Source organism: Castanea sativa, chromosome 5 (genome assembly GCF_040712315.1).
Source record: "Castanea sativa cultivar Marrone di Chiusa Pesio chromosome 5, ASM4071231v1".
Lineage (NCBI taxonomy): Eukaryota > Viridiplantae > Streptophyta > Magnoliopsida > Fagales > Fagaceae > Castanea > Castanea sativa.
Window position 1 is genome coordinate 19553990 of NC_134017.1, and position 25162 is coordinate 19579151.

Genomic DNA, 25162 nt, shown 5'->3' on the forward strand with positions numbered 1-25162 from the left:
GCCTGCGCGTCGCCGCGTCCGGCCGCGTCCGACGCGGGTGCGGCGGCCCAAACGCCGCACCCGTGCTTCATAGGCCACAATTCCAGTAATTAATGTTTAGGCTGTTCTAGGCATTTTTAGGAATTGTATTTCTTGGAAGCTGAGTGAGTATTAGCAACAATGTGATTCCTGATGATATGGATTGGTACATTAATAAGCATATATTCTGGTTTCATTTGTTTCTGAGTGCATCGCTTTGAATTGAAGAATCATTCATGAGAGTAAGGGAAGATGCAACAGTGCTTTGGAAACATGAAGATTTATTTGGTAGGGTCATCATTTGCTGATCAATGAAATTTGGAGATGGATGAATTGTGTGGTTGGTAATGAAAAAACATTAATATTTATTATGATATGGCTAGGCTGGTGCTTTAGAGTTATGCAGCACAAATCAAGCAAATGGTTAGGCCGTCTGTTTTTGCAATATATTTGCAGAAGGACTGTGACATTTTGTGCATGCAGAATTATTGATGCAATTGGGGCATGATGATTTCTACCTTTCTGAACTTCTCATTTTTCTGAATCTGTATAAGTGGGCCAGTTAAGTGGTTTGGATTGTTGGGTGCAGTGGCCAAGCCATAAAGTTTTCTTTGGGGGCCACAATTTAAATAACCATATAACTAATCAATACAAAACTCAAGAAGAAGAAAAAAGTTCGTATCATTATCATTTATATTTAAAATGCTTTGAAGAATTCTTTTTATATTTTATGTTTCTATTTATTTATATTTTTAGATGTAAAAGAATACTATGTCATTGTATATTATTTATTCTATAATTTATAAGTTATCTGAATATTAAATAAAACCCGGTTTTTTTAACAATTTGCTGGCAGCCAAAGATTGTAATTAAATCAATTATAAATTAAAGATATGTGGTTAAAATGATTGAAAATTACATGGAATAAGAAAAAAAGCATTACACTTGGAAATATATAATAATATTTTACTCACCAAAAAAAACAAAAAAAACACTAATGCTATTTTCAATCTAATATATATATATATTATGAAAGGATTATTACTTATACTATAAAGTATTTAGACATTTAATAATAAATTGAGGGGGCCAAGTTGTATTTTCCCAAGGAGCTACTTGTAAATAGAATTACATCATATAGTAAAATAGATATTTTTCAAAATGTTTGTGGGGGGGGGGGGGGGGGGGGGGCTTGGCCCCCTCTAGCCCCTTTGATCATCCACCACTGGTTGGGTGTCATATACCAATGTGTTGGTAGCGACTAACATTGCACTTGGAAGATGCCAAGACAGGGTTATGTGTAATGCATTGTCTTGCCTTTTATGCAGCAGGTGGATCTTTCTAGACTGCTGCATAGGGAATGTGTAATCTATTCTATTTGTTATGTACATTCAACCTTAACTCTGATTTTTATGATTATTCATTGTATCCCATTGAGTGAAATTACAGCCAAAGAGCAAATAGCTTGTAGGTGACGAGCATAATCATGCGTATAGTTTGTCCTATATGTTGTTAAAAATTTCTCATTAATAAAATAAATGCTGCAGAGCATATTAGCAAAGATGCTTAATTGACCAAATGATGTGGAGTTCACTTCAAGCTATTAACAACATTTAAATTCTCTGAGGATGAAGATTTTTTTTCAAACCTAGTTTTCAAACCTAATATGCGACAATTTAGATGAGATTTATTAGTGTTTTAATCATACGATCTATGAAGTCAAATATACAATTACATTAGCTTATTCAATTAAAGCAGACATGGATAGTCGTTTGAAATGTCTAGTATGTTAAAAGAACGTTCGTCCACATCAGCTTGGAGGAAAATTCTACCTAGTCTTTCATTGCCTAGATGCAAATTTTTATCCAGTCTTTAATTTTCTAGATGTGTTGCTTTACAAAAGACCTTGCATCTAATCTGTTGTCTGTTCATAAGCTTTGTCTCCAAAATAATGCCTTTTGTTATTTTGATGCATATAAGTTCTTAATTCAGGATTTGCCCTTAGGGAAGATCCTCTACAAATGGTTGAGTAAAGATGGGGCATATCTTATTCCTTCATTTTCTGATTTGTCTACACCTGCATCATTGAATCATTCCAACAATTTTGCTTTCATGTTTGTCAAACCACAACAACTTCTGCTTTGGCATCACAGACTTGGGCATCCAAGTTCTAGACTTTTGTATTCAGCTCTTAAACTTGTATTTTCACCTCTTACTTTGTCTTTGATTGATGAGACTTGTTCCTCTTGTGAATTTTGTATAAGTGATAAGATACACAAACATCATTTGAATAAAACTTCTATTGTATCCACTTCTGTTCTTCATGTTATGCACAGTGATGTTTGGGGTCCCTTTCCCATTACCTCTTTGCTTGGTTTTAATTATTATGTAATTTTTGTTGATGATTGTACTCATTTCACATAGTTCTTTTTGCTTAAGCATAAGAGTGAGGTTTTGTCTGTCTTCAAACACTTTAAGTCTCTTGTTGAGACTCAACACTCCATTAAGCTCAAAATTTTGAGAACAGAATGAATTTGAATACACTAATTCTGAGTTTCAAGCCTTTTGTTCTGCCAATGGTATTCTTCACCAAACCACTTTTCCTCACACACCTGAGCAAAATGGTGTTTCTAGAAGGAAACACAGACATATTGTTGAAACAGGATTAACCCTTTTATATCAATCCCATCTTCCTTCAAATTACTGGTCCTATGCCTTTTCTGTTGCTGCCTATATTATTAATAGACTTCCTTCTTCTGTTTTGAAATTTCAATCCCCATGGTAAAGGCTTTATTCTAAACCTCCACCTCTCCAAGCTTTTAAGGCTTTTGGTTGTGCTTGCTACCCCTATCTCAGGCCTTATAACAAAAATAATTTGCATCCTAGGTCCAAACCATGTATTTTCCTTGGCTATCCCCCGCTATCCAAATGATATATCTGTTTGGATCCAACCACTAATAGGATCTATATTGCTTGCTATGCTATTTTCAATGAATCTCTTTTTCCTTTTGCTCTTGATCCCGCCTATACAAATTCCCATATTCCTTTTTATTCGGCCTTGCATACCTGGTTCTGTCATTCTCCATCTCCTTCTGCAACTGATACACCTACTAGTGCTTCTGTCTTACCTGACCTCACCATGTCCATTCTACCAACCTTCCTTTCCACTTCTTGTCCTATTCATATTGTTCCTACTCCCATTGATACTCCCTTATCTGTTGTTGCCTCTGCACCTAATCCCTTACCTGTCACTACAGAACCTATGTCTTCTCCTCCTTCACATAGTGCTTCCTCCATTGATATTGTTCTTATTCCTAACAATACTCATCTTATGATTACAAGGTCTAAGCGTGGTATATATAGGCCTAAAGGTATGCAGGTTCAATGTGATTACATTATGACAGAACCTCCTTCCTTTGTTGTTGCTTCTAAACATCCTAAGTGGGTAGCTACAATGGATGCTAAATTTCAATCTTTACAGAAGCAACACACTTGGTCTTTGGTTCCTCCACCTCTTCATAAAAAAATTGTCACTTGTAAATGGGTTTACAAACTGAAAAGGCATGGTGATGGTTCCATTGTAAGGTACAAAACCAAATTGGTTGCTAGAGGGTACCTTCAACAGTTTGGTTTGGATTATGAGGAGACTTTCAGTCCAGTGGTTAAGCTTGCTATAGTGAGGCTTCTTCTTGATTTGGTTGTCAATAATGGTTGGGAGTGGAGGCAACTGGATGTAAGTAATGCCTTTTTGCATGGTATTTTCAAGGAAAAGGTTTATATGGCACAACCACAAGGGTATGTTGATCCTGCATTCTTTAAACATGTTTGTCTTCTTCATAAGGCTCTTTATGGCCTCAAGCAAGCCCTAAGGGCCTGGTTTGAGAGGTTTACATCACAGTTACTTCATCTTGGTTTCTTTGCTTTTGGTGCTGATGGCAATCTTTTCATTTTGAAGCATGGATCATTCATGGTGTTTCTATTACTCTATGTTGATGATATTATTGTTACAGGCAATGATCCATCTTTTATTACTTCCATTATAAAGCTTCTCAGTTCTGATTTTGATCTCAAGGACCTTGGCCTTCTTCATTACTTCCTTGGTCTTCAAATTGACTAGATCTCATTCGGTCTTCCAATTGACTATACCTCATCTAGTCTTTTTGTGCATCAGACCAAGTATGCCTCTAATTTACTTCACAAGTTTGCTATGGCTGATTGCAAGCCTTGTAAGACTCCATGCTCTCCTAATCAGCACCTTCTTCCCAATGACAGTCCTCTTTTGCTTGATCCTAAGTCCTGTAGAAGTCTAGTTGGTGCTTTGCAATACCTTACCTTCACTACCTGATTTGTCTTTTGCTGTTCAACAAGCTTGCCAATACATGAGCAATCTCACTTAGAATCACCTTTATGCAGCCAAGAGAATTCTTAGATTTATTCAGGGGACTCTTCATTATGGCCTTGCCTTCACTCCAGGTCCTTCTACTTTGTCTGCCTATAGTGATGCTGACTAGGCTAGGGATCTTGTTGATAGGAAATCAATCACTGGTATTATGGTTTTCTTTGGCAATTGTCTAATTATCTGGTCTGCTAAGAAATAGGCTATTGTTTCTCGGTCTTCTACAAAGGCTGAGTATCATGCTTTGGCCTCTACCGCAGCTGAAATGTATTGGCTCAAGATGGTTCTTCGTGATCTTGGAATTTTTCTTCCTCAGCCCCCTCTGCTTTGGTGTGACAATGTGAGTGCTTTGGCCATTGCTTCCCATCCAGTTTTTCACGCTAGGACCAAACACATCGAAGTTGACTACCACTTTGTTTGTGAGAAAGTGCTTCGGCATGACCTTTTGATTAAGTTTATTTCCACTCATGATTAGCTCGCTGATATCTTTACCAAAGGTCTTCCTTCTCCTAGGTTTCATTGGCTGACATCTAAACTCACGTGGAAATTCCCCTTTCCTTCAAGGGGAGATGAAAGTAGTAAGAGCAAACCAGAGATTTCAAATGAGGAAGATGAGAGTACCGTTCCAACGGTAACACCTAAAACGATGTCGTCTGTTCAAGTTGTTAAATGCAAGACTCGCCTAAGGCTAAACATTGTTGTTCCTCATAAAATCCAATGGTGTCGTTTATAGAAATGTTGAGCTTCAGCCACGTGTGTGAAAGGCGGTTATCTCACGTGCAAGAAGGAGAAAAATTTTCAATCCAAGAGATTCTAAAAAGTAACAAAATAAAATTTAAAACATTTAAGTGGAACAATAAAATTTATTTATTACTCTTTTATTATTATTGATAATTGGATAGTTACAACATAAATATGTCAACTAGTCAACTAACAGAAATGTGTCAACTAGAAAAAAGTATACAAACCCATAGAGCAATAAGTTTTAAATTTTAATGGGTATTCTAGAAGTCACGGCTTTAATTTGTAGCAAATCATGGTTTGATACACTTTCACAACTTCACATTGAGAAAGCTCCCTAATAAGTACAATTGTTCCAAGCTATGCAGCCTAATGATAAATGAAATAACAGAACCTTCTGGTTCATAACAGCTTAATCGGTTGTAAACCATGTACGTGGGTGTTGAATTAAATTTTTTGTGTTCCAATATATGCAGTCTAATGATGAATGAAATAGCAGAACCTTATGGTTCATAACAGCTTAATTAGTTGTAAGTCATGTACGTGGGCATTGCACTGAATTTTTTGTATCCCTTGATGACCTTGTCCATTGCATCAAGGAAATCTTTCTCTGTCACAGAGTTCCTTTGTGCTCGGATGGCAAAAATGCAGGCCTGAAAAAAGGGACAATCGAAATCCACAACATATCAATTTGGCTTTTAAAAAAAAAATATTACTACTTTTATAGTGTTCAGGATTAACCTTGCAATTTTGGAGATAAATTATAAATATTTGAGTTTGAATTTAAGTTGGACTTGTTTAAATAAATAAAAAAAACTACTCGATTTCCTGTGAAAAGGAATTATACTTCTTCTCAATATTCCAACCTTGTACTATACTTTATTTTGGAAGATTATAAATATTAACGTTGGTTTAGTAACGTATCCTTTGCAGAGAAGAAATTGGAGTTGAAAACAAATTGACTAAGTCAAAGCCAATTAAATTGGAATTGAAATGCCTAGCTAAAAACTTCAACTATTCCAAGTGGTTAACGTATCCTTTGTTTAAGAGTTTTAGGGGAAGGAGATGTTATTAATGTGTGAGAAGAGGAGAGATTTTTTTCATTTTTTGGTGTTAAAGAGGTATCATGTATTTGGTCGGAAAAATTAGATTTATCTTTAAATCAAATTTAAAAAATAGAAAAAAAAAATGTTGATATGGAAAATTGTGGAACAAGCAAAGCTTCGGTTATATATATATATATATATATATATATAGAGAGAGAGAGAGAGAGAGAGAGAGAGAGAGAGAGAGAGAGAGAGAGAGATAATATGGAGCACAGCATCAAATATCTTTTGTTAAAAAAAATGGTCAACATAACATTCAATTAATTAATGATTTTATGGAGCACATCATCAAATATCTTTTGCATATATGAGCTACATAGACACCCAACCAAGCTCTACAATACAGAAGACCTGTTCTTGATAAGATTTTTTTTTTTTTTTTCTCGTGTTGTGAAGATTACAAATAACCATGTACGTACGTTTCTTATATTTCTTATAGCAATGTTGAAAAAAAAAAGGGAAAAAAAAGAAAGACACTGTTAAATGCATAGTAAGATGCCAACCATGCGTTCAAGGTTTATCTATTGTTAGGAGCGGCATGGACTTTCAGCAATTAAAAAGAGGGGGAGGAATGTGCTCGAGTAATATAGCACGAGAATGAGAGAGTTTGAATCCAGATTATTTTTTTCCACGTTTTGCTTTTTGCGTTTTGCTTTGTTTTTTTTGGTCTTCGTTTCTGTTGCGGGGGACAAAAATGCTCAACCATCCGAGCAGAGCAATGTAGGGGAACTCGAGGTAGGAAGTTGGGCCGGAACTAGAGGACTCTGTGAGACCCCATTTCCTGTCTACCTCTCTGAATCCTTAGTTTTCGGAGCAGTAGAGACTCACGCTTTAGCCGCTTCATCTGAAGGAGGGCTTACAGAAGTCACAGCACCTGAAAGTGACAATAGGCAAATCAACATAAATGCAAGAAAAAGAGGAAACTGTACATCAAGCCCTGTATAGCGGGACAGAGAAAAGAAAGGGTACCCCTCCGCCCCTTATTATTAATAAAATGACCAGACGTACCTGGTTGCGATCAGATGTAGGAGAGAAGCTCGTTTAGGAGCCACTGCATACGTTTACTCTTGAATTGATTCGTGAGACTGTGCAAGTACTGTTCATGTACTTTTTTAGTAATTTTTTATTAAAAATGGGTCTTGTAATACTATTCACACATTTAAAAATTATTTTTCTATAGTGTTTTTAATTTTCAGTTTTCAGCAATAAGTTCTATCCAAACGGATTCTATATTATAAGAAACAACAACAAAAAGACACTTAGGGATTTATAGCCAGAAATCATGAGTTGAAAGAAGCAGACAGCGAGGAGATCGAATTTCGATGCTCAATACCTTTCAACTCAAATTTCTTCTACTTGATGACTACACGATCGAGCAGAGCAACGTGTTCTCTTCTAAGCTGACGAATAAAAAAGAAAGAGATCAACATTGATCATGCTCAAAGGAAAGAAAAGAAGAACAAAGCTATCTCAGAGTAGAAAGGTAGAAGAAGGATTAAAGAAATTAAGTACATTATTCTAAGAAGAAGGCAAAGTGTCAAACACACCGAGAAAAAAGAAAAAAGAAAAAAGAAAATCACCTGTAGCAGCAGCGAAGTCTGCCCCTTAACAATTTTGCTCTAACCGTGGGCTAACAGGTCTCTTTTATTTTATAGAGAAGGGTTATCACTAGAACCCTAGAGAGGGAGGTAAAGACAAGGCTTGCAAGTCCTCACTAGTGGGCTTTTCATTTCATAGTGGGTTGGATTTAAAACATAAAAGCCCAAAGAAGAGGGGACTAAGTCTTGTCTACAATTAACTCCCAAAACCATGTGATGAAAAAAAAAAAAAGTTTTTTGGCCCACTATAATTGTAGACTAGATGATATGGGCTACGGTAAAAAGGGTTTTCAAATCAATCTATGCAACTTTTGGAGCAAGGTGCAATACATGGCCTTTTTCATACTTCCCGGTGTCTTGACGATTGGCAACTCATTTGAGAAACCAAGGAAAAGATTCCTTATGGATAGCCTAATTCTGAAATCGTATGGCAGCAATGCACTGAAGAAGGAAATATATTCCTGATCTAGTACAAACCTTATTCCTTGTTAAAAATGATTGCAATGCACTCAAGAAGGAAATATATTCCTGATCTAGTACAAACTTTATTCCTTGTTAAAAAAGAATTCTTAGAAAAGATGTTATCAAAATATTAGTTACTACTCTTAAATTACTTTAAAAGGTCACTGATTATAATACAATCTATTACAATAATATGATTAACCATATGTTTTTATTACCACCACACATCCTTGCATGTTATTCACTTTACAAGTATAAGTGCTTGTAAGGTGTGAGAGGTAAGAGGTGAGATTAAAATCTCTTAAGAAAGAACTTCACACACACACACACATACATATATATATATATATATATATATATATATATATATATATATATAAACACTTGAATTACGCTATCTATCTTGTATATAAAAAATAAAATTTTCTTAAAAAAAAGTATATGTTTCTATTATAGGCTATTTACTATTCATTTGATTTTATAGTTAAATCAATTTTTTTAAAGCAAATTAATTAGTAATATTTAAAACACCATTTAAGTGATTGCTAGTTATTCCTTCTTTCTAAAGTTAAATCCCATTCTAACTTTCACTTGGATGAGATTTTTTGATGCTACTCATATTATTAATTCTTGTGACCACTCTAACTTGCATGTAGAGTTGCCATTGCGATTATGTTCGATATGCATGGAGATTGTAGTGATTTTTTTTTGCATGTTGTTAATTATTGTATCCTAGGAGGTAGATGTCCTGTCCACGAGTCTCAAAGCACCCTTCATAAAATAATGTGAAGATGTGTAGGGAGATTAAACTTTCTAAATATGTTAGAAATGATGAAATAAGTAAAGTAGGGAAATAAAAAAGACACAATTGACATAATCCCACAAATTATGTCAATCTGAAATTTTATTGGAGGGTTTGACTTGTTTCAAGTATTTTTTTTAACTGGAATTTCTTTTTATTTTAATAAAAAAACTACCATATCACCCACTAACTAAATAAAATGTGGAGATTAAGGACTTGTTTGGATCACCATGATTTTGAGTGATATCACTGAGTCTCCAAAACATGTGGGTCCCACCGAAAAAATCTTGTTTGCTTGGTTTTTGGGTGATGTTTTCATCACTCAAAACTCAAAAATTTGAGTAATGGATGATGGAAACTGAAAACAGAATTGTGGTATTTTCAGTTTTTGAAATATAAGTTATGGTGGCAAAATATGAGTTATGTGACCAAACAAGAATTTTGGAGTTTTTGAGATAAAGTGAGGTTTGGGTTATGAGTTATGGGTTTTGAGTTTGAGTTATGAGTTATGAGTATTGAGTTATGAAAACTGAGTCATGGCCAAACCAAACGAGCCCTAAAACTCACTACCACTTGCTATTGTGTATTTAAAACAAAAAGAGACCTCTAGTTAGAAAAGTAATGGAGGTAAGCCAAACCCTTTATAGAAAGGTTGACATGTGCAAAGAACATTAATTAATGATATTATTAGCGATAATGTAATATGTGCTTGTTTAACATATTTCTTGAGAAATTCGTAACGAAATATTTTGATCAAATTGGTCAATTTGGCATTTTATGGAAAATAATCAGGGGCAACTCTATAACCAACCTAGGGGTTTCAAATGAACCCCTTGGCTTGGTCCCAAAAAAAAAAATTATATATTTTTAATTTTTGGTTTTTGTTTTGACCGCTAAAATAAAATTTTGAACATCTTGACTCTAAATTTGTTTAAACCCAATTGAAATAAACTTGAAATATGATTATATTAGTACTATTTTCACAATATTTTTATGATACAAGTTTAGTAACAAGTTGTAATTGGCTTTTTATCTAAACCCATAACTGACATTACTTTTTTACATATATTTAACTACTTACCATCTAGATTTTATTGTGTAAATGTTTTGTGAGTAGCACTACTCTTAAAATTGCTCATTTGTTAAAAAATAAATAAACCTTCTTTCTGGACTATGGCTTCCTTTACTGTTGATGGTAGAATGAAACTGTTTTTTTCTGCACTTTTCTTCTTCATCAACAAAAAATTACACCACTTGTACAACCAATTGATCTGTATTTACATCTATGATTCTTTTCTCGTTCTCTCTTTCCCTCTTTTATATTCTCTTTCTATCTAATCAAGTAATTTGATAAGTGTTCTACAGTTTTTTGAGTCCAAAAAGTCTTTTAGTGCTTGCTCCAATTCCAAGAGTGACCATATGTGTGGTTAAAAATTCACATACTTCAAAAGAAAAATCTTATATATGTTACTATTTTTTTACTTAGTTTAACGTTTACTTCCAGACCTACTCTTAGATGTGTTACTATTCTTCTTTATCATATATTTTTATTTAATTGATATTACATATGATTATAATAAATTATTATTAATTTGACAAATATTATGATTAGTTATTTATTTAAATTTATTTGTGCATTCTATCATTGTTTTCTTACCAATCTTTAAACTATTAATAATATTTCTAAACTATTGTACAATATAGTTGTATTGTATACTATGTAGAATACCATATTAGATTATTGTATGTAATATGACAATTGTATATACAAAAAAAAAAAAAAAATCATTTTAGTTTTTACTCTCCACAACAAAATCCTAGCTCAAGACACTATTGACCCTCATAAAATAAATTCTGGAGCCGCCACTGGTAGCATCTAGGATCTTAGTTTGGTAAGCATGTGTGGATGGGAGTGTGTTTTGGGAGAGAGGAGTGTTTGATTTGGTTTGGGTTTTGTTTTTGATAAAAAATGTGTTAAAGTAAAGTCTGATAGGGTGGTGAGTAACGAAATAGTAACGGAATAAAGTACAGGTGGATTAAGTGTCAAAAACGAAAACAAGTGGGTAAGTTAAATTTAATACATATCACAGGTAAATAAAGTATAATTCTCCCAAAAAAAAAAAAAAAAAGAAAGTATCATAGTGATACTTCAAACTAATTAACCAACAATTAACATCCATATTTATAGTCTATATTGGAAAAACGTATAAAAGGTTCTAAAGTTCTTATTTCTTCAAAACCCGTAAACCAAAACACATAAAGATCAACACTTTAACTAAGTCGCTGATGCTCTGTACTTACTTGCCTACTTCCATTTTCATTTGGTTTCACAAGGTCTTAGGCCACCTTCCCCAAACTTGGCTTGTCGAGATTCTGTGTCGGCACCACAACCGATCTCTTCGCATCTGGCTCTCATTTGCTGATCTCCTTTGAGGGGATTGTTTAGGTGACATACTCTACTGCACCACTGATTTATGTCCTATATTAGAAACTAGAGTGCCATTGCCATAATCTTCTAATTTAGAAGAGCTGATATTGGAAATATCACTTTCTTCTTCTAATGCTTCTGGAGCATATATCTCTATTAGGATTTGGGGACTTCATTTGTATCTACTTGGATGAAATCTTCCAATGATGAATCTGATGAAGATGAAGACGATAAAGAAGGCCCTAAATCTTGACTTAGGCTGTGTTTGTTTCAGTGTAAAATATTTTTCAAGTGTACAATAATTTCAGGTGAAAATATTTTCGGGAAAGGAAAATAATTTCTAGTGTTTGGTTGCATTTTAAAAATTATATTAGAAAATAATTTCAAGTTTTTGGTAACATTTTGAAAATGCAAATTTTCTACTAGTTTCTTACATTTTCTCAGCCATTTTCTTAGCATCTAAACAAATTTTATTATAGAAAATTGCAATATATAAACTTTAAAGAAACCAAAATCAAAACAAAACCATTTGGTCAATCTGAGAGAGGGAGGAGGAAGAGAGAGTGATTGCAAATCAAGGGAAAGGGAGAGGTAGATTGAGAGAGAGAGATCGGTCATGGGTGGGGCATGGGTGACGAGATTGGTCCAGCGGCAGCAGGCTTCAGGCTGCACTGAGATTGAGATAAAGAGAGTTTGATCTATAGGGCGACGGTGGCTCGATCTCGGCGATGCGATCTGGGGTGCGATCTCGGCAGGATGATCTTGACGGCGCGATCTCGCGGCTCGATCTCGCTGGCGTGAGCGCCGGCACATTTGGGGTTGGGGCAGTAGTCCGATGGCTTGTTTGTGCTTCTAGCTCACTCTCTCTACTCTCTCTTCTTGCTCTCTCTTTCTCTCTCTTTAGGTGTTTAAGTCTGAAAATCATTTGAAGGTAAAATAGAAGTGTAAAATATTTTTTGGCTCAAAGGGCTTATTTTACGGTCAAAGTTTATGATTTTCCGTTTGACTTTATTTTACAGGCCCTACCAAACATGCTGCTGGGTCTGAAATATTTTCCGAACTTCATTTACACCCAAAACAAACGTAGCCTTAGTTGAGAGTGAGAGTGAGAGTGAGGGTGAGGTAGATGGAGATGTAGTGAAATGACTAATTTGAAACTATACTATGATTTAGCTTGTTACTATCTAAAATTGAAGGTTTTATTTTATTGCTTTTGAAATTATATGATTTGTTTGTTACACACTAATTCTACCTTTTATTAAAAGAAATAAAAAATTTGTTAGAAAACAAGGCGAAGTATGAAGCAAATGATAACCTCAACAGGTGAGAACAATAGTATCTTTAATTACTAATAGCTGAAAATAGGCTAATTATGGGCTAGCTCTACTCTAATCTACTCTACTCCCCCTCCTCTCTCTCAATCCAAACAGACCATTATTATTATTATTATTATTATAATTATTATTATTATTAATTTATTTATTTTTTGTGGATGAATTCCATTAGTTGATTTTCTTTATTGGGTTTTACTAAAGTATGAATTAAGAGCATCCACAGCAATGGAGTTAAATATTTAGCTATATCATACTACAAAAAGTTACTTTGTTTATTTTACCTACTCACTTTACAAAACATCCAGCAGTAGTGGATCTATTTTAGCTTTCAACACAATAAAATAATATATTCACTACTATAAAATAATATATCTACTATAATAAACAATAATCACAACCACCGCAACCGGTACTGTCGCTGCCACCAACTCTTCCACCGCCGCTGCCACTGCCACCCCCACCACTACAATGATATTTTTTTACCACTTCAATTAAATATCCCTTCTTTATTTTTTCTTTATTATTTTTCATTCTCTCTTTCTCTCTCTTCCTCTTTGTCTCTTTCTCTTTCTCTGAACCAAGATGAACTAACAAAGTGATCAACTTTTCACTCTTTCTTCTCAACTCAACAAACCCATTGCCACCTAAACCCCCACATCACAACCCAGCCATAGCCACCTCCAAATACCCATTACCCAACGACCATGATCACTGCCAAATACCCACTGCCCAGTAACCATGATCACGACCCATTATCACAAGATCGACTCACTGAGACCCACCAAACTCATAACCTAGCCACCGTGATCACAACCTAAACCCCCACCATTGTTATGAAACCCATCAAGAAAAAACCCAACAACCCAAAATTGCAAACCAATCGGCAACCCACCACCATAACTCGATCAACAAACCACCACAGGCTCTTGCCTTCCTCGCCAGCGTGGGTTTGTGGGTTGTGCCATGGCTTTGTGTTCTTTCTTTCTACTCTAACCAATCTGCCATGGGTTTATGTTTTGTGGTGGTTGTATGGAATTTGGATCGGCGTTGCTTCGATCTTTCTCTCTACTCTATCTCTGTGGTTTTGTGTTTTGTGATGTGGGTTTGGTGGATCAGCTTTGCTTCGGTGGCAATGGGCCGATTCGATGTTTTTCTGGTGGTTGGGTGTTTGATTCGGTGGGTTTTATATGGATTTTATAAGCACCACCACCGGCGAGCTTGTCGGCAAAGTAGAGAGGTGATGAGGGATGCCACAGAGAGAGAAAGAAAGAAAAAGAGAAAATATTATTTTAATGAGAGAAGAGAGAGAAGTTTAATAAAATATTATTATTATTTTTAGTTACTTGCTATAGTGCACAACCATAAATAGTTGTGCACTGTAGTAAGAAGCTAAAAATTTTTAGCTATGGCTCCACTATTGTAACATGCATTTTTGCGTTTTGGTGAAGCAAAAATAACTATATAGCTATTTAGTTTCACTACTGCTAATGCTCTAAGGACATATATTAATAAATCATTTTAGAAAATTATTTATGGAAAAATAAAAATGTGACTAATTTATTTTTTATAGTTTTGTCAATTTTTCATTAAAAGTTATCTAAAAAGTTTCCTAGACAAGGCAAAGTTTACAAGACTATTAAGGCATATGCGCATGCTCAGATTTTGATGATGACTGATGAATTCCTTTAGTTTTTTTTTTTTTTTGGTGATGAATTCCATTAGTTGATTTTCCTTATTGGGTTTTATTAAAAGTATGCAATAAGGACACACATAAGTAAACTATTTTAGGAAACTATTTATGGAAAAATAAAAATGTGACTAATTTTTTTTTTTTTAAAGTTTTGTCAATTTTTCATAAAACGTTACTTAAAAAGTTTCTTAAAAAGTTTCCTAGATAGGGAAAAGTTTACAAGACTATTAAAGCATATGTGCATGCTCAGATATTGATGATGACCAATGAATTCCTTTAGAGTGTGTGTGTGTGTGTTTTTTATTTTATTTTATTTTTTTTTATAGAATTCCATTAGTTGATTTTCCTTATTTGGTTTTACTAAAGTATGCACTAAGGACATACATTTGTAAATCATTTTAGGAAACTATTTATGGAAAAATAAAAATGTGACTAATTTTTTTAATAGTTTTTTTTTTAGTTTTTCATAAAAGTTTCCTAAAATGGATGATTAATATATGTCTTAAGGGCATATATTATCGGGTATCCTTAGGGCAATGATTAATAAACTATATTAAGAAAGTTTTAATACCACTTTTATAAAAAATATAAAAATTTTCAAAAATTAATTGCTTTATCATTTTCCTACAAAATGTTTTTAAAAATAGTTCTAAAAACCAATGCTTTAGGATATCTGTTAACATTTTCCTATTTATAATTCATATTAGTAAATAATATTCTATTTCTCATTAGTATTTCATTAATTTAGATAATGTTCACAAACAAGGGCAGGGTTGATGACCACATTGTTCCTGATCTCCAAAAGCAAACCCATCTATTATCTACTTCACGAAGAGACTAATCTTTGCTATCCAGTTGCTTTGAAGGGGTCATTCTTGAATTTAACAATTCAAAACAAACTAATATTGCTGAAGAAGCCAAAGCACGCTCTATCTCTCGAATCAAGTGATAGAGCATGCTATAAGAGCATAATTTGCATGGATTAGCTCGCCATTATGGGCTTCTCCATGTTATAAGAGCATACTTTCTTAGTCAAAATATACCTGAAGACCATATTTTAATTACATGATCAATGAAGTTATCGAAACAAGACAAAGCTACATGACTATTAAATGAGTTATGATATTAAAGCAGACGCGCATATTGATTTTTTATTTTGTGGGTTTTATGGGATTTGAACGCTAGTTTTTTAGTTATGAGTTGATTTTACTTGTTCATATTTCATATTAGTAATGATATTCCATTTCTCATTAGTATTAAATTTAGACAAATTTACAAACAAAGTGCCATGGTTAATGACCAAATTGTTGATGTACCATCTGTCATCTTCGTGCAAGATGTGCATGCCTAGCCGTCTATTATTAAGGTAATCAAGGAGATGGTCTCAATTCCAGTAATGTTAAGGGCCTGTTCTAGGCATTTTGAGGAATTGTATTTCTTGGAAGCTGATTGGGTATTAGCAAGTGTGATCCCTGATGACATGGATTGGTACATTAATAAGCATAAATTCTGGTCTCATTTGTTTCCAAGTGCATCGCCTTGAATTGAAGAATCATTCATGAGAGTAAGGGAAGACACAGCAATGCTGTGGATACATGAAAATTATTTGGTGGGGGCATCATTTGCTGATCATTAAGATGGATGGAGTGAGTGGTTGGTAATGTAAAAAATAATATTAATTATGAAATGGCTAGACTTGCGCTTTAGAGTTATGCAGCACAATTTAAACAAATGGCTAGGCTGCCTGCTTTTGCACTATACTGCAGAAGGATTGTGACATTTTGTGCATGCAGCATTACTGATCTAACTGAGGCGTGATGATTTGTATGGTTCTGAACTTCTCATACTTCTGAATCTGTATAAGGGGTCAGTTGAGTTGTTTGGGCTGTTGGGCACCATATACCAATGTGTTGGCAGAGATTACATTGCAGTTGGAAGATGCCAAGGCAGGGTTGTGTGTAATGCATCGTCTAGCCTGTTATGCAGCATGTGAATCTTTCTAGGCTGCTGCATAGGGAATGTGTATTCTATTTGTTGTGTACGTTTAACCTTAACTCTGATTTTTTATGATTGATAATTGTATCTCATTGAGTGAAATCACTACCAAAGAGCCAAAATTTTGCAGGTGACGGGCATAATCATGAGCAGTCTGTCCCCCAAAATTTAAAATGTACCCCAAAATATTACTTTTGGCCCTCCTCCTCCAAAAATATTTTCAAATTAACTTTATTTTATTGTCTTGTGGGGGCATGGAAGCATGATGTAGAATGTGCTAGAATATTGAATAGCACCATACATGTTAATAATGATCTGTGACCGTTGATTGGAGTCTAAAGGTTTAGAGAACTGCCATTTGGAAATTATTAAAATTAATTTTTTTGATTTGTCAATTAATAATTAAAATGGAGTGAAAAATTAAGACCACTAATTTTACATTAACGACAAATTATCATAAATTTACAATTTAGGAAATATCTAGTGTTAATATCCAAAATTTTGAAAATCCTCAAATCAAAATTTCAAAAAACCACCATCCATAAAATTGGTATTAGTTTATTGCAACGTGATCTTTAATTGCGCCATCAAATATTAGACTGTAATTTTAATTAAGGTGATAAAATTTGAAAATTCCTCAAATTTTTTTTTGGTTTATACTTCGGCTCCCTTAAGCTCGAATCCTGGTTCTGTCCCTGGTCTGTCTTATCTTTTGTTAAAATTTTCTCATTAAAAAAATGAATGCTGCAGAGTTTATAAGCAAAGATGCTAAATTGATAAAATGATGTGGAGTTCACTTCAAGATATTAACAACAACTAAATTCTCTGGGGACAATTCAGATAAGATCTATCTGTATTTTAATAGTATGATCTATGAAGTCAAATATACAGATTAATAGATTACATTACTATTAAGTGGCTTATGTAATTAAAGAAAACATGGATAGATTTCAAATGTCTGTTATGTTAAAAGAACGTTCCTCCACATCAGGTTGGAGGAAAATTCTATCTACTCTTTCATTGCCCAGATGTAAATTTCTATCTAGTCTTTAATTGTCTAGATATGTTGCTTGACAAAAGTACATCCTTTTCTTCAATATAAATGTTGATCTATCAACAATGATGACATATCATTCATCAAAAGTACAGAAACAGTGCTTCAACAATGATGATCTCTCAAAAGTACAGCAACAGTGCTTCAACAATGATGACATATCATTCACGATATACATTTTTGTTAAGGCCTTCGCCAATAGAATATTATTAGAGAGATTTCTACTACCAGAAGTTGAGCCTCTTCGGAAAGTACTTCCTAAATTGCATTCTACTTTTGAATGCTTCTATTGTTGAACGTCATCAGGCATCTCAGAGCTATCTCATAAGAAGAGAATATAGCCCCATTCACCACAAATGCTCTAGCAATTGTAGTTCCTAATCCTCGCCAAAGCATGTGGTATCCTTCATCTTTTACAATCCTGCCAAAGCAATCAACAATGCCAGTGTATTTCTGGGGAGATGAGAGTGATTGAGCCTGTAGTCTGGTCTTTACGACATCTAAGGGGTAGCAGGAAACCCAACTGGCAACTCCTGCTAGACCTCCTGCAACCAACATTGTGTTGAGGCTTTCTTGGCCACTCTTTCTGCAGCCAGGGTGAAGCTGCTCCCTCATATACTCATATGTGTAGAAGTAGAAACCATGAGAAGGTGCATCCCTTAGCAAAGTTATGGTTAAACCTCGGTACATCCCCTTTATACCTTCTGTTTTGAATATGCTTTTGGCAACACTTACTGGTCCTTTGTAAGGATCTGACTGATGTAGTTTTGTGTAGCTATTGTTCTGCGATTGAAGGCGGATTTTTACTAGTTCTACTGGAGTGAGAATTAGGCTCTGGAAAGCACCACTACCAAATCCTCCTAGAACAACACCTTTGTAGGAAGGAGGATCTGTAGCTGAAACAGATGAGTCAAATGCTTGAGAGAGGACAGCATAGATCTGGAAAACCATGGCATTCTGCAATGTACAAACCCTCAACATGACTTGAGTAAGTGTAAAGAATTGTCATATCAGTTTTGCAAAACCAAAACCATTAAAAGGAATCACGTTTACATTATAAATATATACATTAACACACAGACCTAAAACTGACTTGCCTGCAGCCTTACATTTGAAAACCAAGAATGACTCCATTTTTTCTTTTTGGTTGTGCCCAAGATTAAAATGAAAATTGCATCAAAATTTGATTATTAAAGCTTATACTTCTGGCTTACACTATCTCCTGGTATTATTAAAGCAGGCACTTTTATTGAATATTTGCTTTATACTTAGTAAGCAATAGCTATTCCTGTATATTTTCTCTTACAACTAATGTCATGATTTGGTCTTAGTGACATGGTTTGGCAAAACCCAACTTCAAGAATCAAGTGAAAATCATCTTTTAAATAAAAATTCAGAACAATGTCATGTTTCTTTTACCACTAGTGATTACACTCAAGAAATCAGTCGGTTTAACTAAATGACGCATTGAACCAAAAATTCCAAACACCTTGTAGACATTAAACTTTACCCACCACAAGACCAAGACCAAAGAATGAACAAGTCCAACCCCTTTTGGAAAAAAAAAAAAAAACAATAATATCAACAGCCTCAACAACCATTGAATCTCACTATTGGCAGGTCATCACCATCCAACTAAAGTTTCAAGATCATGCTCCAACGCTCAACAATTCATAACTCATTGAGCAATAGACCATTTCACTTTTTTCAAGCAATGCCCAAAACATAAACCATCGACCAAAAATTGGAAATATCAAGAATCAAAACATTCAACCCTTGCAAATCCCAAAAAAATCAAAACTCAACAATCCAAAGCACCAATTCAAGACACCAAAACGTCTAATTCATAACCATGGAGATTCACATTGTACATTTAAAAGGCCATGATTCACAAAAATTTCTCACATTGATGTCCAAGACCAAGATGCCTGTTGGTACCTTCATATTGAGAAACAAGTGGCGATCGGCGCTTAATATTCACACAATTTTTTTCAAAAAAAGGCAAAAAGAAAAAGAAAAGCCGAATGGTTGCTTCGAAGCCAGATGCGTTAGGCCCATGAAATAAAAAAAAAAAAAAAAGTGTTAGGCCCATAGACTGTTTTAAAAAATCATCATCTTTCCAACTAGAGTATTAGACCTGTGATTTAATTTTTCAAGGAAAATTTCATCTTTCGATCTAGGGGAATTTCCTACCATGTCTCAAAAAAAAAAAAAAATCTGCACGAGAGGCATTGAGCTCTCAAAATTTTTTTTTCTCTACTTGTTTAGGTCAAACTCAAATCATCTCCAAACCTAGATATAAGGTATCAGGGCGCTTTTTCAGCAAATCCTCATTTTCCACTCTCTTTTTCTACTCCTCAAAATGTGCTTGATCATATAATAATAATAAAAAAATCCCATGGATTAAATTGATGTAAAAAAAAAAAAAAGTTTCGCAAGAAATTCAACAATTTTTTTTAAAAAGCCCGATAAACTTAATTTTTTCCCTCTAACCAACTAGGGGCAATGGGCCCTTGACTTGCTTTAAATTTCTTTTCATTTGAGCGTAGTCTCACTTTCTGCTGGTTTTCCAATAATAAAATTTTTTGTAAAAATTTTATTAAAAAAAAAAATAGCGTTCCTTCAAAATTAAGAAGACTTTTCTTTCATTCAAAATTCAAAACTTTCCTCTCAACTATCTCTTTTTCAAATCGAGCATGGAGAATTTCTTCTACAAAAATTTTGCAAATCATGGTCTTTATATTCTCTTTTTTGATGAATGGTCTTTATATTCTTGCCAATTAACTTGCACAAAAGAGAGATTAATTTCATTTGATCCATCGGAGGATCCTTGCTCATCACGTGGAACATTAAAAAAAAAAAAAAAAAAAAAAATCCTGCAAGGCAGTTAAGGAAAGACCACTCATTAAAATATCTTAAATCCTTTTACCCTCAAATCAAAATGTTAAAATATCTCCCTCTGTGAAATATCATCTCAGGGGATTTATATATCTATCTCAAATACTATTAACTTTTCAATTTTGATTTTGATTTTGATTTATCTATCACAATAAGATCACTGCCAGCCATTTCCTAAAAATCGATCTACAAATTGAGTAGAATGGATGCCTAACACATTTAAGTTGACACACTTTAGCTATTTTCAAAGCTATTTTATTATATGGGTCTGGCTTTGCCACAAGTATAGATGAAAACTTGATAAAATTTAGTTTAAAGTTTTTTTCTTTTCTTTTCTTTTGACAAAAAGCTTAGAGTGTTGAGCATACATAAGTTAAGGTTTGTCAATCCTGATTTTTTTTTTTTTTGGAGAGGAATCGTCAATCTTTGATATTATAAATATATTTCTAATCTTTTTGGTTGCAATTGTTTTCCTCTTTCTCATTAATAAATTGCTATTTCTATGGCTGCTAACAAGTTATAACATTGATTTGGATATTGTCATTTGTTTATGTATTAATAATTTAGTGCTTAATTGAAATTAGATTTTATAATTAATTTAAGTAAGTTTTTTTTTTCAAATATAAAAAAATAAGTTAGACCAAAAAATTTTCTCAGACTTGCATTAACCCAATAAAAAATCCTTCTATTCTCAAATCACAAGAAAATAGAAAAATTCATACTTTCATACAATTATCTTTATTGAATTATATGTATTGATAAATAAAGTCCATTTAATTCTCAATCTACATATCTCGAAATCTTAGCAACAATCTAATCTATTCTATAGAGATTTGGACTATACTTTACAAACAGCTAATACCAATATTGGTCATTATTAATGTGGAATAGTTTCAATAATTTTCTTTTAACATATATCATTAATATTGGTGATTTTTCACTTTTTTTTTGTTTTATGAAAAGTAAAATCTTACGACTCTCAATTCGATCTTGGAGACCCTCTTGACAAGCTTGACAACCATGGACAGAACCTGTTTAAAGTCTCATAAAGGATTGCACAAGAAGGATTGCACAAGAACACTCGTTAACAAAATCCTACTTAATTTATAGGAGAATGCTAACCAGCACTGCACGGTGCTGGTTAAGAGCAGAAAAGACAAAAAAAAATGTCAGAAAAAGTAAAATTTTGTTTTTGAATAGTACTGCAAAATTGAAAAAAATGATATGAATAGCAAAAAAGAACAAAACTTGAGTTAGAAAAAGTAAAAGAATTTTGTGGTTAACGGGCACCGTGCAGTGCCCGTTAACACAACCCTAATTTATATATGAATTTGATGAAAAGATTGTTATTCTATGTTATGCTTTTGACTGAATAAAGACATTTATGTTAAACTAAACCTTTTTAGCTACGTCATTGGTAGGCTTTTATTCTTTATTTCAGTCTAGGGCGCTTTTAGGGAATAGAATTGGGATGTGCTATTCCTTGTTTGACGCAAAAAATTTACCCCATATGCTGATTCCAAAATAGATACCACCTTTACATAGAAATTAGAATCCCATATCATGTGGCCCAACGGTGAAGGAGTTCAAATAATCACTATAGTCCAAGAAATTCTTGTATTTTGTTTTACCAAGTAGAAAATCTAGATAAAAAGAAACAATGAAGGGAGGCTACATACAAAGTAGTCAAAATCGAGATCCTATATAATATCAATGAAAGGATTTTGTTGACTAAATCATAGGAAGAAAATATAATGAAAATTTACTGGTACTGATAATATATATTACTAATAAAAGATACTAACTACTTAAAATTACCAATATATGAATAAATGAGAGAGAATAAATTTCAAACGTATTACAAGTTCCAAGTTTTAACACCAAAAATATACATAAAGTTCCAAATTCATTGGTTACAAAAGAAAGTCATTCCAATTCCAAAGTTACAAAGAAATTGCAAATTGTATTAAGATAATGAGAAATGTCAAGCCCTTCAAAACCCATTACAACTTAATAGAGTTGGACAATCCTAATCTCATCATAGAGAGAAATAATTACAAGTAATTATGATAACTTTAATGGATGTCGGTTATGTTGCATAGAAGCTATATGAACAATCCTACACTGATTCAAATTGATTCTCTAGAGTAGGATTGTAAGAATTCTATAGAATACGATTGTAGAATATCAAATACGATAAATATGGCTAGTTTTTCCAGCCTGATTCTTGATAGTGATCAAGTGGTAATCAAACGAATTTCACTACTATCAGTTAAATAATGTAGCAAAAATAATATTGTATCGTAATCGAACACGACTAAAGCACATCACTAAATTAATTTTGAATAAAATAATAACAGTAAAAATTAGTTCCAAATAAAACCCATAACCAAAATTAAAATCCAAAAAATCCTTAGACCTAAACAAGGTTGATAAGCTATATTTGGTTGGGGAAACTTAATTGTCTAGATCTGATAAGATTTAACATCTCAAATGAAGATGAGTATATATTACCAACCGGTCCAACCCCCCATGTGATGACCTTAAATCTACAGAATCACTACAATCTAAAAAACCAAGACATGCAAAATCATACATACATTGTAATCAATTTGAATGTGATAAAATTAAATTCGAACTAACTTATGTACTGAGTATAAACATGACCTGAAAGGTGACACAAGCCAATGGTGCAGCCATGCCTTTGTAGAGGGCAGCAGGCCCTTCCGTGGCCACGACATTGCGAAGGATGCTAAAGGCAGAACTTGCCTTCGACGACTGTTGTTGCCAGATACGGATGGTATCAAGCGGATAACCAGTGATTATACCACCAATACCTCCAAAGCCTCCAGCTACAAATTCTCTACCCCAACTGCTTGCAAGAAACTCTGGCCAGAAATTCATTGTAACCTTCTTATTTTTTTTCTGTCTGTGGATGACCAAGTGATCATATTCTTATGTTAATGTTAACCCAATTGAGAATCTATTTGTAGTAAAAGATTTGGGAAACTATTCTTATGTCAATGTTTGGTTTTGTATTTTATGCGCATGAAATATAGCTATAAATATGATTTTATTTTTCAGTGGATGACCAAGTGATTATATTAGCCGTAAAACATTTGAGAATATATTCTTATCTTAATGTTAGTCTTTTTTCCCACGAAAAAAAATTGATGTACATGTCATGAAAAATATATATATATATATATATATATAATGCACATGTAAGCATGCAGGGACGGAACTACCCTTGGACTAGGAGGGCAATGGCCCTCTCTAATTTTTAAAAAAAAAATATTATTATATATATATGTGTGTATTAATTTTAATTATTTTGTGCTATATAAAATTACATTTTATTTCTCTTTAACAATATTATTGATTCTTTTAAGAGTAATGTTATACACAGAAACTTTTTTATAATATTTTTACAAACCGTTTTGGTACAAATTATTATTGGTTCACATATGGACACACCACTTACATTATTTGTTTACTTACTACTAACCACTTATCACATTAGTAATTTATAAAAAACTTGTAACTTTAGCATTTTCTTCATTTTAGTGACCATAAAAAAATTTATAGATTTAAAATCTAAAACAAAATATACAACCAAAAAAAAAAAAAAAAAGCTCAACAATAAAAATTACCAGTAAAACTAAAAACAAAATTAAGCTCAATTAACTAATTTTATCCAAAATAAATAACCCTGCCCTTTAAAAAATTCTAAACAAAAATAATTTTTTTCTTACCCACCAAAAAAAAAATCTCAATAGTTAAGTAGCAAAATCAGAGGTTGAAATCCCTATATATGCCCAAAAATAAAACTGCCCCCCTTTAACTCAAAGTTCTGGCTCCATCTCTGTATGTAATATAATTATAAATATAATTATTTTCTACTTTGAAAAAATGATGACTAATGCTCTGTTTGTTTCGATGTAAAATATTTTCATATTTTACCGTGTTTGTGATGGTGGTTGTGTTGTGAATTTGAGTGGTCAGTGGAGTAGTGGTGGCTAAGTATGTGCTAATAAGATGGTGATTTGGGTAGTCAATAGATTGGTGGTGTGTTGGTTTCTGCTGATTTGGTGGTGGTTATTTGGATTTGATGGATTGTGAGATTAGGATTTTTTTTTTTTTTTTTTTTCATGTTACCATGAAACAAACATTTGCAAATAATTTTTTCAAATAATTTCTCGTCGTTTTCAAGTAAGGAACCAAACACGGTAAAACAAAAATGTTTTCAATAAAATATTTTACTTTGAAAGAAATGGAGCTTAAATGATTTTATTCGTAATTAAAATTTTTGAGAATGCTGTGCCCTCTCCCCCCCTCCCCCAGTTGGTATAAATTTGAATGCACATGTAATATGATAATATGATTATACTTTTTCAGTGGATGACCAACCAAGTTAGAGACTTGTGCATGGAGAGAAAGAAGAAGAGATGGAGAGTTCTTGTGCGAGTAGAATCAAGAACAAACAAGATCTATAGAGAAAGGGGTGAGCATCTATGACTGTCATGTTCTGATAGAAGATCTAGAGAAAGTAATGAGCATCTATGAGAGAGGGAGAGTTATGGTTTCAAAAAATGTTAAAAATACTCCTAATCTAATTAAATAATTTTTATTGTTAATAA

At 33.3% G+C, this 25162-nt stretch overlaps 1 protein-coding gene across 1 annotated transcript; it reads right to left on the bottom strand.

Moving 5' to 3' along the window:
- Window positions 1–17866: 17866 nt before the first annotated feature.
- LOC142633681 (mitochondrial arginine transporter BAC2-like) lies at window positions 17867–23426 on the bottom strand. The gene is made up of 2 exons (XM_075807922.1): window positions 23190–23426; window positions 17867–18581 (listed from the first exon to the last, which is right to left on the bottom strand). The coding sequence occupies exons 1-2, from the start codon at window positions 23424–23426 to the stop codon at window positions 17895–17897; spliced, it is 924 nt and encodes a 307-aa protein (XP_075664037.1). The 3' UTR covers window positions 17867–17894.
- Between the last annotated feature and the right edge of the window lie 1736 nt (window positions 23427–25162).

What these genes read in the sequence shown, in the direction of transcription:
- LOC142633681 (XM_075807922.1), bottom strand. Translation starts at nt 23,426, where the DNA reads ATGAATTTCTGGCCAGAGTTTCTTGCAAGCAGTTGGGGTAGAGAATTT. An exon ending in TGGCTTGTGTCACCTTTCAG is followed by an intron (nt 18,582 to 23,189) that starts GTCATGTTTATA and finishes TGTACATTGCAG; the next exon opens with AATGCCATGGTTTTCCAGAT.